Raw genomic sequence first — 15,886 nt, 5'->3', positions numbered from 1 at the left:
GCAAGCATGGCCCTGTAGATTGCTGATGGTTGCATTAGTAAGACTAATCTATCGTACTCTAGGTCTCTAGGTTTTTGACCAAGATGATCAAATATATTTTAAGATATGTGCACTCCATCTTTGAATATATTTTAACCTGAACCAGGGAGTTATTTCCTGTGCATGCAAAAGTGGTAAGGTCGTCTTTTCTTACAGTTGCTGGAGATCTTTCTGATGTTGTAGAGGAATGTGAATTCCTTAACTTGTTCTCCATCCTGACATATGAAGTATTGATTTTATGGCAGAGGGAAGCTGGATGCTCTTGGATGGCATGATGCTATTGGATAAGAATCCATACTTACACACTTGCCTCCGAATCAGTCCTGTGTCATTTGTGAGAAATGATTTATGGCAGTGCTTTTTCTTCAAAATCTAGCTTACATGTGGAAATGAATTTATCAGAGTTCAATTTAAAGTAAGCTTCAGGGCAATGTGGCTGTTGCAAAAAGCTCAGAAATATAAACAGTAAAGTTGAAAGTTATGTGACACCCTTCTTTCTCCCTTCCCCCCGCCCTAAAAAACCCAAAGATCTGTATGGTTTATTCTAAAAAAGTAAGGGTGGAGCAGGACAGTAATTTGATTCGTGTGTGTATGGTTTTCGTGGTTTGGTTTTGTTTACATGTCTGGAGAGTTGTTCTCTCTGTGGGTCAGTTCCTTCTGAAAAAAGGGCACTTCCTCCTGGTTTTGGGCTAGAAAGCTGAACCCTATAGGTACATAAACTAGCTTAAAATCCACTTGGAGAAAGAACTGTTTTAGCTCAAATATCTCCAATTATTGTTTGTTTCACATTAGGTGGGTTTTAGCTGCAGGATACAATAAGTAGACTTAGTCTCCAATTTTTAAAAAAATTATTACGTTGGAGGTTTGATTTGGACCTTGAAAGTTGATGAGAAATTAGAGAAAAAATAAGGAAGCATGTCTTTTTGTAGAATGAGATTGTGTGGAATTGTAAGCTTCCAAACAGCTTTAAAAAACCTGGTATCCTGGTAGAGCTCTAGAAAGTAACTATCAGTGAAATTCTAGTTATAGCATTCAGCTTTCTCAGACTTCTAAATATAGCTCTTTTTACTATGTACATGCAACATCTTTTTCATTTTAAAATTGTTTTTAGTAGTCAATCATGCAGATTCCTAGAGCATTAAAAGTAACTAAGGTAGATTTGTTTCCCTTTGGCACAATTTTTGAAGTTTGAATTTATTATCTTTCTAAATATTTTTGTAGGTGTTTATTTCTGCTGTTAGGATTTCAGTAGATTTATTTTCATTGGGATTTCAGGTAAGAGTGAAGGCAAACAAGAAGGATTCTAAGTTTGTTTCCTCTGAAAATCTGAGTTGTCCCTTTTCTAAAAACCTGTGTTCTTCTTGGACAAATAGCTAATTTTAAGTTCTTTATTTTTTTTCCCATTTTTTAAAGAAATATCACTATCCCTTTAACCTGAAAAATTTACTATAATATTTGTTATCCCTAAAGTGTGGCTTTTTTTATGATAGGACTTATAGTGGCTTTTTGCTTTTGCCAGTGGCCTTTCCAACGAGGGGAAGGACTGCTGCTTTTAATTGTAGAAGTATCTTGCATATGTAAATGAATTATCTATATATAATTTCAAACAGCTTTTTTTTTGTTTTGTTTTTAGGTTAAAAATATTGGGGACTACTTTAAACATCATCTGCTGCAATCGAGGCACAGGGGTGCATTTGAATTGGCATACGCTGGCTTTGTGCAGCTTACGGAAATGCTTTCCAGGTAGAAGATGGGCAGTTTATGATGTTTTTAATATAATAGTTTTTCCAAACTGTGGCATCAATCCTGAAACTGGCTGTGCAAGCAGATATTTTTCTGAATTTGGTGTGTGCATGATTATGACATTAGTTACATGACGTCTGTGACTTGGACTGTGATACTTATGGTGCTTAGGCATTGAAAGACGATACAGGCATTTAATGCTTACTGCATTTTTCTCTATTTCTGCTGTGCTAGTGTACTGAACAGCTCTCGAAAGTTCTTGGGAAAAGCAGGAGTGTAGAATTCTTTCCTTCCACCCCCGCTTCCCCAGTCCTCTGTGAAAATGAATGCCAGACTTTTTGTTTCAGCCAGGATGTTTTCCTGGAAACTTTTATTACTTGTCATTGAGTTGTGTATTCTGACATTTGGAAGACTACCTGGCAACGCATCACAAGATGTGATATGCAATCTTTTTAAGTTTTTTTTCTTTCTTTCCCCTTGTAATTTTATACTTTCCTAGAAGAAGTAAATTAGGAGAATTGCCCTGAAGTCTGGGCAAGAGCATTGGAATTTCCATTACATGCTTAGTTACCTATTTCAAGTGTTGGTAATGTTTCTTTGTGATATGTAGTTATATCCAGTTCCTAATAAGAGAAATCAAAATCTCTACTGACTTTGTGGGTTTAGGTGCGGTGTTCTCAATGTAGTTTTTGGAAAGGCCAGTCAGATTTTCAATTTGAAATATATGTATTTTCACACCAATGCCAGGTTAAGTAACCAGTGTTGCACTTTTGCCCCAGGTGGGCCAATTTGAGGCACTGGTCTGTTTCTTGTTAATTTTGGGTGGTGTGGAGGAAGGAAGAGGGGATAGTTTTTTTGTTTTTTTTTTTTAAGTAAAAATAAATAATGTAATGGAAACAGTTTTGGTGTTTTTAGTACAGGACAGCTGCATGACCAGTTCCACCGTGTGTCCCCTCGGGCATTTTTCACAGCAGAACTGAAGGGTTGGTCTGTGGTACGTGGTCTTGGTGGGATGGGGTAGCTGTGTATAGGTACCAGCAGGGCTACAGAAATTGGTATTTGACATGTTAATGCCTTCATTCTGCATGCCAATGTGATGTCAGACTAGAAGTCACGGTTCTGTTGGTGATGTGTAGAAGGTACATTATTTCCTTTTATGTGCTAGCATAATTTTAAATTGGTCTGAGTAGTTTGAGAGATCGCACAACCTTACTTTACATTTGGTTATTTACTTTAAAAGCAAGAAAAAAAAAACCCCCAAACTTATATTTAAGTGATTTTCCTCTTCTGAATTAAGTTCTCCAAACCAGTTTTTTGATGATGCATACTGCTTAGTATTTTTAAAGTTAAAGTATTTTGAGTAAGTATTCCTTTGGGAAAATCCAGTTTACAAGAAATATGTGGAAATAGATTTATTTCCATGAAAGAAGATACTTGCCAGAAAAATACAGTTCTCAAGGCTAATATTCGTATTTAAAATAGAGAAGAAAGGAGACTGATAACAGAACAGCCAATGACTCTTTGGTTTGGTACTCCTGGGACACGAGGAGTATCTTGGGACTCTTCTCCAAAACGGGTGAGTTAAGTCTTTTGGCGAAGGCAGTTGTCCCGGAGTCTTTATATTTACCCTGCAGCAGCAGACGGGCTCCATTCTGCAGGTAAGTACAAACGGGCCTACCTCTCTCCGTAGCTGCCAGGCTCACAGACAGTCTTGAAGCGCGTGTACCAGAATATATTAATTTATTCTTGCATCCACCAATACTGGAGGAGAAAACCTTTGCCTGGGGCAGCTTATAGGAATGTACAGCTTAAATATATGATACATTCTGGAGAACAGAATTGAGCTCAAGACCTACAGAAGCATCCTTGAGGCTTCATTCATTATTTCTCCAAGACCCAGTGAAAAATCTTGTCGCTGAAACTGTGCTAAATCCTTTTCCTATGCTTTTATGAAAGACTCTAGTTGAACATGGTCCTTCACTTTTATAGCCAAACATTTACTTAAAACTATCTGCTGGAAAATTTACCATCTGAGCTCGCTTTTAGCTATACAGCCCTTAAATACCAGCCTCTGTAAGAACCAAGGGTAGACCTCTTTCTAGACAGAGCAATGGTATTCAGACACGTTTGAGTTAGTGGTGAAAGAAAAGTCTTTCCTTCAAAGAGATTTCTTATGAACCTGATTACATTTGATCTAAAATTGACATCTGGATGTAAATTGCTGAGTCTGCTTTAAGTATGCCAATTACCCTTCTTCCTTTTCGCTGTTTGTATTCCTCCTAGGGGTGTAATGCTCTTGTTCTTGTGCCTGCTTAATGTTATCTGTGACTGCACCTTCAGAAAATCATAAAGTAGCAAAACAAGCAACATTCATACCAATGAAATAAGGAATGTTGTTGGTTTTTAAAAATATTTTTCTGTCATAGGCCCTGAGAAATTACAAATGCTCATTTGGTCTGATAACATGGTGGTGAGGGAAAGTACCTGGAAGGCTCTGGGCATCTGTTTTAAACTTGAGTATCCTATAATCCTTAAAAATACACAAACAATTTTTCTGTTGCCAATGGTGTTTTGTCTGTTTTGGTTTTATTTAGTGAAGCATTCCTGAGAGATCTAATAGAACATTAAGATTTCTGGAAATCTCAAAATCGTGGTGTTGCGTAGCTATGGCTGTAGTTCCTTGCTTCGACAAAGTTGCAGAATGCAAGGGGAAGGTTTGGGAAGAGTTATGTCTTGCAGTGTAATGTGTTTGTTTAGGAATAATGTGTTTTGGACTTTTTTAGATGTTCAAATCAGAGCTTAAATAAACTCAGTGAACACAATTTTACATATATATAACAAGTTAGGACCATATAATATAATTTTCTGGAAAACTGTAATGATGAAGAAAACCCTGCTTTGATTTTACAAATGTTTAATCCAGTATCAGTGGAAATTATTCATCTGTGCCTAGTCAGCATCTGATCTTCAGTAATATTTCTGTTGTGGAACTGGGAGTAGACGCGTAAACTCAACTTCTGATTTGTTTTGTTGCTCTGAAGTAACTGTAACTCTTTGCCTTCCCTATGGTCTGCTGGGAAGACTTGTAAAATGTAAAAATCATTGATGGACTTTCTAGTGAAATGTACTAGAATTGTCACTAACTTTTAATCAAAAATGTAATCACAGATGTGAAGGGAAGAGTTTAAAATGAAGGAGAGAAAACTAGGGGGAAACCTCTTTTTTATATATTGTGATACTTGTAGAATTGGGGAGTATGCTATATAATGAAGTACAAGATAAAATGTTAAGGCACTGCTCAGTTCAAAGACGTGTTAATTTTTAACTCTGTATGTTTCACCTCCATTTATTTTCCTGCTTGGTGAAAGAGAGAGAGAGAGGGTAATGATACTGAAATCTTACGGCCACCCAAGGTTTTCTCTGCTCTGCTTAACTGCTACAGAAACCTCAAAACAGCACCTTTCTCAATGAACCTACATAACTTCAAAAATTTTGCTTCATTTAGAGCAGTTGCTATGAAAAGGAGGATTCAGGTGGAAGGACTTCGTAGTTTCAGAGGAGTTGTTCTTAAAAGTAGGTTTTTTGTGGGGTGAGTTAGACCTTGAGTAGTAATGTGTTTCTAAGGCTGGGTTCTTGTCTCCTTATTCGTTCTGAGAAGTGGTAGGGGAAGCTTGGACACTAGCTTTATAAAGGATAGGAATCATAATACTTCTGTGAAAAAGAATAATATTGCAGGTCTAATAAGAGAGGAAAGACGGTGAAAGAAAACCCCTTTTTCCTCAGATTGGGACTGATTACAGCAATTGGAAACACCGAATTCTGGCTATACCCCTGTAGAAATGCTTCTAGTCATGTGAAGTTTATGCCACAAACCACTGACATCCAGGAAGGCCAAATCCAAGATTGACTCTTTGTTCTTAACACACGTTAATTTTATATAGGAGAAAATACAGCTATATGAGTTAGGGAGTGGGGTTTAGCTTTGACTTTGTATTGCCAGGCTTTCTGTACTTGTTGGTACTGACCACAGAAAGGGTTTTGGGCATGTATGAAATGGTTATAACCGGCAGGTGGACAGACAGAAATTTATGGAAAAACACTGTGCTGCATCGTAAGTAATTTGTGTATCAAGTTACTGTGTTATATTTTAATTATCAACACAATTTGTTTGATCTGGTAAAAATAATTACTATTTCATTCTGGAAAATGACATTTGAGCTTGAGACCACCATTTTTACATTGTAAAGCTTCATTATTCTTAAAATTTAGGGCCACCTGCTTCTTAAGACAATATTCGTCTTGCCAGACCATAAGGAGATGGAGCTGCCAAATTTAAGGGAGTAGTCATCTCCATTGCAAAGTCAATAGTCTCCTAATGTTTCTAACTTTAAAGCAATAACTCTTTCACCTTAAAAAAAAAAAAAAAGTGCCTTGGTGGGTGACTGAACAGGGTAGAATTACTTGTGGCAAGATCAAAGCAATACATTTTTAAGGGAGTCTGAAGTTGATTGGATTTCAGTGTATTTCTCCTCTTTCTACTACTACTGAAAGGGGAAAACTCCTCAGTTTTCTTAAGAATTAAATATTCAGTGTCCTATGTAGCAACTTTTAAATATTTCCGTAATGCTTTACTTGGTGTTCTTCTGCACCACAGCAGATGTGACTATGTCTTGGGGGATGTTTGTTTTAATACTAAGATAACATACTGAGGAGAGATGAGCACTGTTCTTTGCATGACTAAACTAAGACATTTAAATTCTGCTTAGCTGGGGAGGTAGGACCCGCCACAGACGTGATCAGTAGTAGTAGGTTTTGCAGTATGTGTTGACATGGCTGAAGAGAACTGTGAAGCAGTCTAGCTGCAGAGACCCATGGAGGAGATGCTGGAGAAGTTTGTGTGGTCTCAACCCTAGAATTGCATCCTGGTTTTGTACCTGAAAGTGAGCAAAGGAACACATCCTGCAAGTAAACAGGGGAAGCTAATTATCAGCAATAGAAAGAGAAAAGTCAAAGAAAAGGGAACTTGCCTGTAGTTTCCAGATTAATTTGATTGCTTCTGTCACAGGTTTGGGGCAGGAAGTGACTTTTTTTTTTTTTATGCTGCGGTATGGGGTGATACCCCTTGTGAAGCCATCTTTCTCTTCTGTTCTGGACTAATGGTTCGCCTGTTGGCTGCTGTTTTGAAGAGGTGCTGCCCTTAAAAAATTGTGAGGAGGTCTGGAAGCAGTGTAGGAAACCTGTGGTGGCAATCTGAAGGGAATCACTGAAGAGTTAAGAAGTCTCCTGTGTGTTCTGCTGACATCTCTGGCACTTTTTGTGACCTCTGTTTTCTGCATTACTATTTTCTGTTTATTTTTTAAAAGAAGGAAAGGAGGGTTTCACTACAGATTAACGCCTTATTTGTGGTTCAGTATTAGGTTTTTAGACTACATAAATGCTTGCTTTAGTAAGAGGAGGGTATAGAAGGAGAGAGTAGATGTAGACCTTGTGTTAGATTTTGGTTTTCACGTCAGTACCTGCTGCCTTTTGGCTTTTCTTTTAAATTCTTTATTTGAGTCACCTAGGCAGAAAACTTGATTGTAGTCTTACTGTAAGGTCTCGCTACTTAATCATGAATTTAATTATAGTTTATGTTTTCAGGTAAGGCAAGTCCTTCATGGTTGAGATAATTGCAGTTGTAGTGCCCACAGTGATTAATTCTTCTATTCTGAATCACGTGTCAAACCAGTGTGACAGGTTTTAATAACAATGTCCCATTAATAGAAAATTCTGTAACAATGAATGATCCTTTTGCAACATTGACATAAGATTAATGATCTGGTTTTGCACACGGAATATGGTACATTTAATTGAACTGATCAGCACTGGCAATTAAAGTAGATGTGAGTTCTCCTTGTCCTTGGAAGTCCTTTGCTTTCAGGCAATGCTGAGTTTTGTAACTGCAGAGGAGGAGTATTTGATGATGGGAGAGCTATTTAGATGCTTTACCAAAAGTTTGACTAAGGTAGTATTTTAAAAAGAGCAGTATGTCTTGTTTTTAATTCCTTCTACTGCTCTGAGGTTTGCAGGGGTATTTACATAATACGTACCTACTGTGATGGGCTTCAGTTTTGTTTTGTATGGTTAAAAACATAATTGTATATGTTATTTAATGTAAGGGTCATGCATTAGTGACTGTGTGACAACAAAGATATGAATTTGTGAAGTGTCACTTTCTGCACAGTGACCGATGTGCATATGTCTTTATTTTCTTCTCCAGAACAGGATAATAGTTCTTGGCAGAAGAGAACAGTTGCACTGCTGAAGCACAGAATCCTGTTTTCTGTTTAGTGAAATATCTTTTCCTAGTGGCACTTAATAATTAAGGTTAATGTAATTTGTACCAACATTGGAAAAATGTGCAATTCCTTTTTTAAATTTCTGGTTTGATTTCTTAAAAATACCTGTGTATATGCTTGGAGAAGTTCACAAACAGAAAGAAATATTTAAGGTTGCGTATTGCTTTCTTTGACTCTCTCCTAGTTTCGTATGTATTTGTTTCACGTTTCCTATGTATTTGTTTCATGTAGATGTAACAGTGAGAGTCTGCGCAAGATGCCAGAGCAGTGGCTAAGCTGTGTGTTAGAAGAAATCAAATCTTGTGATCCTTCGTCTACCCTATGCGCAACCAGACGTAGTGCAGGAATTCCATTCTACATACAGGTACCAACTAATGTTATTACCTCTGACTTGATTTTTTTTTCTTAAATGTCCTTTCTGGTGAATACACTTACATATTTATTTATTTTTCTTACTTCAGCCCCTTTTGGTCAGTTACTTCTTTTTATACACACTTCAGTTGCCTTTGTGTAACAAGGAAGCCCCGTGTGATTAAACCATGTTTGGTGCTGTTGAGTGCTGCAGTTCTGTTGGCTTGAGGCAGATTTGAATAGCATTTCAAAAGTCTGAGCTGAGGCTCTGTGTGGCCACTGCAATACTCTTTGCAAACTCATAAATTAAAACTAGTGCTGACTGTCAGTCTCGAGTGCAATGAATGAGCAGGTTCCTGAAGACTTATCTGTCAATCTGGGGCCATGGTCCTGCAGTCTTCCTGCTCCCCGTGTTACCATCACCTCCACACATCCTGGCCTCCAGCTTCTGCCAAGTTCAGAACTGATGGCTGATCTGTTGACTGGCAGTGTTTTGTCTCTGCTCCAAGTAGTACCTCCTACTGAGTGCCTCGCAGTAGTACGCAGCAGCCTATCTGCGTCCTGGTGTGGTCAGTCACTGCAGAGTTGGTCCTGCAGATTACACTAAGCTGTTGCCGTTCCTTCACTCCTTAAAGTGGCCGTGATTGCTTTCCCCTAAATTAACCTCTATAATTTTAATTTTCAACCAGTTTTTAAGACAGGTGTCCAATATTAAATACAAATTTTGTAACTTTCTCTGCTTGCTGAAGTATAGTCACAAGCAGTCTGAGGGACGGCTGCGAGCAAGCTCTCCCTGCCAGAATACTTCATCTTGCTTGTTTTCCACTCCGAGTTTGCCCTGAGAAAGTTGAGGCAGCCTGCTTCTGTCTGACCTCTCTTATGTGTCACAGCCTGCTCCTGGCTTTGCTAGATGTGTGTGTGCTAGGCAGCAGATATCAGAAGAAGAGCATTGGTTTTAGATACGTTTTTCCTTTTCAGTTTCAGTAGTTAACGTTCTTTCCCTTTTATATCAGGAAGTTTTCTGCAAAATGAATTTGGTGATTTCGTGACTTCTGATTTCCCCATTCACACCACAGAGGTTTAATACAGTGGGTATTAGCTAGTGTTAATCTTGAGCATGTGAACAACCAAACATGTTTGAATCATTTTTTCATGTAAAAAGTTACACTGTGTGATGTAAGGACTAGGCAGGCCCAACAGTATCCCACTGCAGAAAACGCGTTGTCGTCTGCAGTTGGCCTACATTACTGAGCCCATATGGCAAAGCTTGCGCTGTGCCATAGCTGTTTAGATAAACAGGTCATACTCTGGAAGAGTATGAATTTAGTCTAGTCAATTAATCCCAATATTCATTCCAAACCTCATTGGTCTGAAATAATCTATTTTTGAATTGTAATTCATTGTAAAAAGAGACGAGTGTTCTTTGGCAGTAGTTCTGAATGTGCCTGTAGCACTCAGTAAAATGAATTAAGCCTTAAATAGCATGTTGCATTTAGATAATAAAAATACAAGTTGTAATGCTTATCCTAACAGTACTATAATATGGTTATTTTATTAATGCATGAAATCAAGACTCAGTGTGGTCTCTTTGCCATCTGCTTCCTGTAACACTTAGTCTTGCTTTACTAAAACACGTTTTAATGATAATATGCAATTTTTAAGGTTATGAGAGTTTTAAATGATCTATTTAAAATGGAAATATTATTGCCTAATAGTACAAAGGTGCAGCTCCAATTAGTGGGTGAGGAAATTGAGGGAAAATACTAGTTACAGCTTTAACGTTTTTAGGGTATGAAATATTAGTCTTCAGTTCATTCTCCTCTATTTTGTACTTCATGAATACTTTTTCCCTTCCCTCTCTGTTTCTCCCGTTGTTAATGGTACTGATAAACTGACAGTGACTACTGGGTTTCTGCCTAACCTCTGTACTTCATTTGGTCTGCAGTTCACCCATTTGATTGTTCTTATGTGATGTAAAGTGCTCTTAAATATCTTGCTTGCACTGATGCTGAACAGACTGGGTCACGAAACATGAATGAATGCTCATTTTTTTAATCAGAAAGGAGTGATTTATGATTATCCATTTGTACTAAGTTGGATTCAACAGGAGCTACTAGAGAGAAAGACTGTTTTAACTCCAATCCTGAATTTTAGAGGATTAAATTGGAGTATATTCATCTCAGCTGGATGTCCTACCTATTGGACTGTTATTTGGAGATGGATGCATCTCTTCTCTCCTTTAAAAAATGTGCTGTTTGTTTTAGCCTGCTTTTCAAACCATGATTTATTCTTTGGCCAGCCTATGTCATCTTAAATATGTATGTTATTAAACTAAAAGAACGTCCATACTAGGAAATGTAAGTACATATAATATAGCAGATACTTTTGCTGTAATAAATACTATTAATTTTTTTTGGTGTGTGATTAAATTATTATCTGTTGTATACAAGCATATTTTCTTGGGCAGATGGATAGTGCATGAGCAAAGTTTTCTTACTGAAACATTGAATTCTAAGAAGCTTTGAACAAAAGTAAGAGTTAAAACTGAAACTTTCTGTGAATTTTTCTGAAGTCTTTGTGTGGGTATCAGAAGCTAGGCTGGAATATGGTAAATATAGGAACATGGAGCTGAGCTGGTAGTAAAGCAAAATGGCTAGAAATACCTGATTTTTTTTCTTTTTTTCTTGCTTTTTAAAATTTTTTTTTGTGTTTGTAACTTTCTGTAGGCTTTGTTAGCTTCAGAACCAAAGAAGAGCAAAACAGATTTGCTGAAAATGACAATGAAAGAATTGATATCTTTGGCTGCACCTGTGAGTGAATCGTCAAGTGTAATTCCACAGGTACAATACAATCTCTCATCAGAATGCAAATGTCATAAAAATGTTTGCATTACTTTAAACAGTTAAATAAATTTGTGTGTGTTTTTAGTAAAGATAATTTGTTTTCATTATCTGTAGCTAGATTTTAAAACACGTTTGCATGTGCAGAGGTTATCAAGTCACTGGAATTTTAAAGTGCATAAAATACTAAAAAAAGGGATTGGGCATAATTTTTTTTTCTAGTACATCACATACAGTCATACTCATTTTGACTTGATATAATCAGTGCACTGCCTATAGTAATTTCTAAAAAATAGATGAGTAATTTCCTTTTTACAAAGAAATTAACAACCAAGCATTTGTTTACATCTAAATAAATGAGTTACATAAATCATACTGTATGCAGTAAAATACCATATGAAAGTGATTTTATGCATACTTAGTAACTTCTAAAATATATATACATTTGTTATGCATAAAAAATATTTTAAAGTCAAGATCTTTCTCTTCAAAATGTTGTTATCAAATACTTAATCTTTCTGTTTTTAAGTGCAAGCCATAATTTGTTGACATCACATAGAAATATGTTCTAATGGCTCTGCCAGATCTTCTGCTGGTATGAATTTATGTAGCCTTGTCAAAGTCTGTGAAGCTACAGAGATTACCACCCTCCCCTTTAGAGAGTAGAGAAATATCAGAAGATGCTCCATATGGTGAAGCAAGCCTGGCTGTCAGTTTTAGCTTAATATTGTCCTCCTCTGAGTTGTAGTTTATTTTTTCTCACAGTATCTACAGCATGTCAAGAATGTTGGAAAAGATGATTCTAAACTCTGAAAGTTATTTTTACAGCCATGATAAGCTAAGGAAAAAAGAATGATGGCCTTTGTTTGTGATGCCTGGACTGTACTTATTAGAGAAATACATTTTTAAACTGTAATTGTTCTTAACGGTGCTTACTGCTGCACCGTTTTAATATATTTTTTTAGTAGTGGTATTATTGTATTTAATACAGAAATAAAGTGGTGTAAATGTGCATATGGATTGTTTTTGTGTGTTCATTGCTGTAATTAGCAGACATGAAATTTAAGGTATGTTCCAATGAATGTATATTTTTCTTGTATTTTTGCTACCCTCACAGGTTCATGCTCTAAATATCCTTCGGGCGCTGTTTAGGGATACACGTTTAGGTGAAAACATCATGCCTTATGTTGCAGATGGAATACAAGTGGCAATTCTAGGTTTTACGTCACCTGTCTGGGCAGTAAGTTAATTCTTAATTTTGCTTCGTCATGTAACAGGATGTAGAGCGGTGCTATTCAGTGAAGCTTTGGTCATGTGTATAAATGGCAGTACCACGATTTCTGGAATATTATGTGGTGTAATATTTTAAGGTACAATACAGAATAATGTAGACCTGCAAAAGAAACCAGTTTTGGTCATGTTTTTTAGTTTTATTTCATTTTTCTGTCATGTGAAGCGCTGATACTGACAAAAAGTAGGGATAAAAATATATCTGGTTCTTAAGTTTTGAGTCAGTGCACCCAGCTAATAAGGAGTGGATTTACATTCGTTCTCACTGTTACTTTGCTTTTTAACAAAAAATAGTATTTCATATATGGATAAGGGTGAATGCTCTGAACCACTGGAAATCTGTATGTGTCTGTTATATTGAAGATAGACATCTCCAAAAAATCTGAACTTTCTATTAGTGCCGTCTTGATTAAGAGGAAGGATGCTCTGAATGAATTGTTTCTGTGTGCTGACCTCTGAACAGTAGGCATGTTCTGTCCTTCACTCAGCTGTTCCGCTTTTTGACTGTCCATTAGGGGCTGTATTAAAAAAAAAAAAATTACTACATCTCAAAGGGTTTTTTAAAACATCTATCATGTTCTTTTTCCTTTAGGTAAGAAATTCATCTACACTTCTTTTTAGTGCTCTGATTACAAGAATTTTTGGGGTTAAAAGAGGGAAGGATGAGAATTCAAAAAAAAATAGGTAAGCTTCACTTGGTACTAGTAAGTTTGCAAAACATGACCTTAGCCAACAAAAATTTGAAAATGTTGCTTGCTTTATGGATGTATTTGAGTCACGATGTTATAAAAATATCTAGCTTTGCTTAACCTCTACAGCCAAGAAATAAGTGGTAGGGCCAAAAATATCTGCTATTAAGCACTGAGAGTTAATTTGTAGTCACGTGCAGTTTCACAGAAGGGGGATGTTGCCAAGGGGCTTTGGTACCAGCGGCCCTTCCAAATGCCCAGTCTCTCTTGTGGTCACAAACTAGCCCTATTGCTCTTGACAGCAAAGAGGTGGGGGTGAAGGAGAAGAGGGGCAATGGTTACGTGTGTGTTCCCTCATCTGTAGAGCAGATTTAGAGGTAATCTCACCCCAACTGATCTGCGATTTTTTTTTTTTCTTCCCTTTAGTCTTTTTACTCTAGAACACCCTGTCCCTCTTTCATGTCTCTTTCTTGTGAAGCTGCTTCTTTTCGAACAGATTCTGCCCTTGAACTCTGTAGTTCTGCTCCAGATCCTCTAGTATTTAACTTTCTTATGTAAAATCAATTCTCCTCTGACTCTCCTGTCCCAAGCATTCCTGTTTTTCTGCACCCTCCAGTTAGTACACAAGTACCCCCATGTTTTCTTTGGCCTTCAGCCCCTTTCCTTAGCTTCTGCAGCAAATGAAGCATGCCCATGCCCTGTGCTCTGTAGCTGAGGTTCCTGCTCTAGTAGGGCTATGAAAATAACCCCAGACACAGAATAAACTAATTAAAAAATACTCCTGGGTGAGTCTGCAGGGCCACAGAATGGTCACACTATGGATATTATGGTAACCATTTCAGAAATTCCTAATGGATTTTCAAATCATGGACAAGGTATGCAATTTCTGAAAGAAGACAATTGTTATGATTTACTTTCAAAAATTCCACTCCGTTTTTTTTACTCATTATATAGTGGTTCCTTAGTGTTGATCTATGTAGCTAATATAATTTTCATGCACGTTATGAGAACCTAAGTGTTCTGGGATGATATTATTCTTTCATGTTTTAGATGATTGATGGGGGCAATTTTAGCTGTTTGAAATAATTGATTCCACGTATCCCTTGGAAAATTAATTACTATGGATGTGTGAATGTGAGGAAGAAATACAGGTGGGAGATTGGAGGGACATTTCCCTTAGAAAAAAACTCCTCCCCCAAAAGCAATTTGAAAGGTCATCTCCCCTGCTTTATAAAGTTACCTCTGCTTTGTCATGAGCCAAAATCACTTCTTGCCCAAACCTGAAATTCACTCCTATAACTGCTGAAACCCAAGCAGAGAAATAAAAAACGTTTCTCATTTCTTGCCTTCTCACTTTGTTTTTGTAACAGCATTTAAAGTTGTGGGTTTTTAAAAAAAAAAAAAATGATATTGAGCACTTATTGGAAGAGATGTATACCTCAGCTTTTTTAAGCTTGTCTCATATGGAAAGAACTTCACACGAACCTCTCCAGTGGGAAGGCAAACGGACTTCTTAAATACATGCAGTGCAGTGAGATATATAATCTGAGATTTCTGTTTGTGAAGTTGCAGAAAGTAATGCATTTGAGCATCTGTCAGGGATGGGAGATATCAGAATGAAGGAAAGTAGATTTTTATATGTTTGAATGGAATTAATTAAAAACAATGCTAATTTTTATGTAACTGGCACTTGAAAACTTGCTTCTCTGAAGTTTTTTTGCTTACAGTAATTTCTTTGTAGTCATTTTGACCAAAAGGTGTTAAAGCTGGGCTGGTTTCTTTTCCTTCCTCTAGTCATCATGCAGTTTTGTGTTAAACATCATACATAGTCAGTTCTACTATTTCCCACCTACAGTTGTCAATACCACGAAACAGGGAATGGGAAAACCCTTTTAAAGACAGGTCAGTGAAAGACAGGAGGTATGAAAATAGAGGCAGTGATTTGATTTCAAGTTTCTAGCTCCTGCCTCTATGGGAGATACTGGTTTAGGAGGAGAATGACGTAGAGGTTGTTCAGCTATCTTGTTTGTAAAACTTCTTCCTCTGAACCCCGTTGATGGGTTTAAGGTAGGTTGTGTTTGGGAAGAGGTCTGTGTTTCAGAGGTTTGGCACCACGAGGTGTCACCGTTGCTGCACAGCTTCCTGCAGCCACATCCCTCAGGTCCAGCAGCACTTGGGCACTTCGGAAGCTCTAAACTTGTTTAGTGTTTTGCCGGAACAGAAATCATATATTATTAAAGTATTTTTTCCCCCCCACTTTTAAATCTGGCAGTTTACTTCAAAAGCACTAGCATTTTAGCAACTTCCATCTATAGGAGCCTGTGTGAAAGTCATCTGGGTTTGAGCTTCTTGTTCTGTTGCCTGCAGGATGTTCTGTGTGCATTAAGTGCAGTCTGTCTGTGGACAGAGTCAGAGACCAACTCTCTGATTCTGCCATTAGAACCTTGCATAGGTTTCCAGTTTACATGATCTTAGATTAGGGGTTTAAATTTGGCTCTTCTGTGCCAGTGGGGAATTACCTTATTTCTGGGCTATTCTGGACATCTGTCTAAAAAAGGATGGACTTTCTGGTTGCTTTCACAAGAAGAGCTCCTAT

The 15,886-nt window shown here is 37.2% G+C and overlaps 1 protein-coding gene across 1 annotated transcript in view; it reads left to right on the top strand.

Moving 5' to 3' along the window:
• THADA (thyroid adenoma associated) overlaps positions 1 to 13,285 on the top strand; it is a gene marked incomplete at its 3' end in the record, with an annotated part of 34,841 nt that extends 21,556 nt beyond the window's left edge. The window contains exons 21-25 of the mRNA XM_010084799.1: positions 1,673 to 1,782; positions 8,352 to 8,484; positions 11,198 to 11,311; positions 12,429 to 12,551; positions 13,194 to 13,285. Of these exons, the coding sequence (XP_010083101.1) occupies positions 1,673 to 1,782; positions 8,352 to 8,484; positions 11,198 to 11,311; positions 12,429 to 12,551; positions 13,194 to 13,285 (572 nt within the window). The remainder of the gene's footprint in view (positions 1 to 1,672; positions 1,783 to 8,351; positions 8,485 to 11,197; positions 11,312 to 12,428; positions 12,552 to 13,193) is intronic.
• Between the last annotated feature and the right edge of the window lie 2,601 nt (positions 13,286 to 15,886).

This window comes from Pterocles gutturalis, unplaced genomic scaffold (assembly GCF_000699245.1).
Source record: "Pterocles gutturalis isolate BGI_N339 unplaced genomic scaffold, ASM69924v1 scaffold13365, whole genome shotgun sequence".
NCBI lineage: Eukaryota > Metazoa > Chordata > Aves > Pterocliformes > Pteroclidae > Pterocles > Pterocles gutturalis.
Note: the sequence above shows the minus strand (reverse complement) of the source record. Positions and strands in the feature narration are given on the sequence as shown.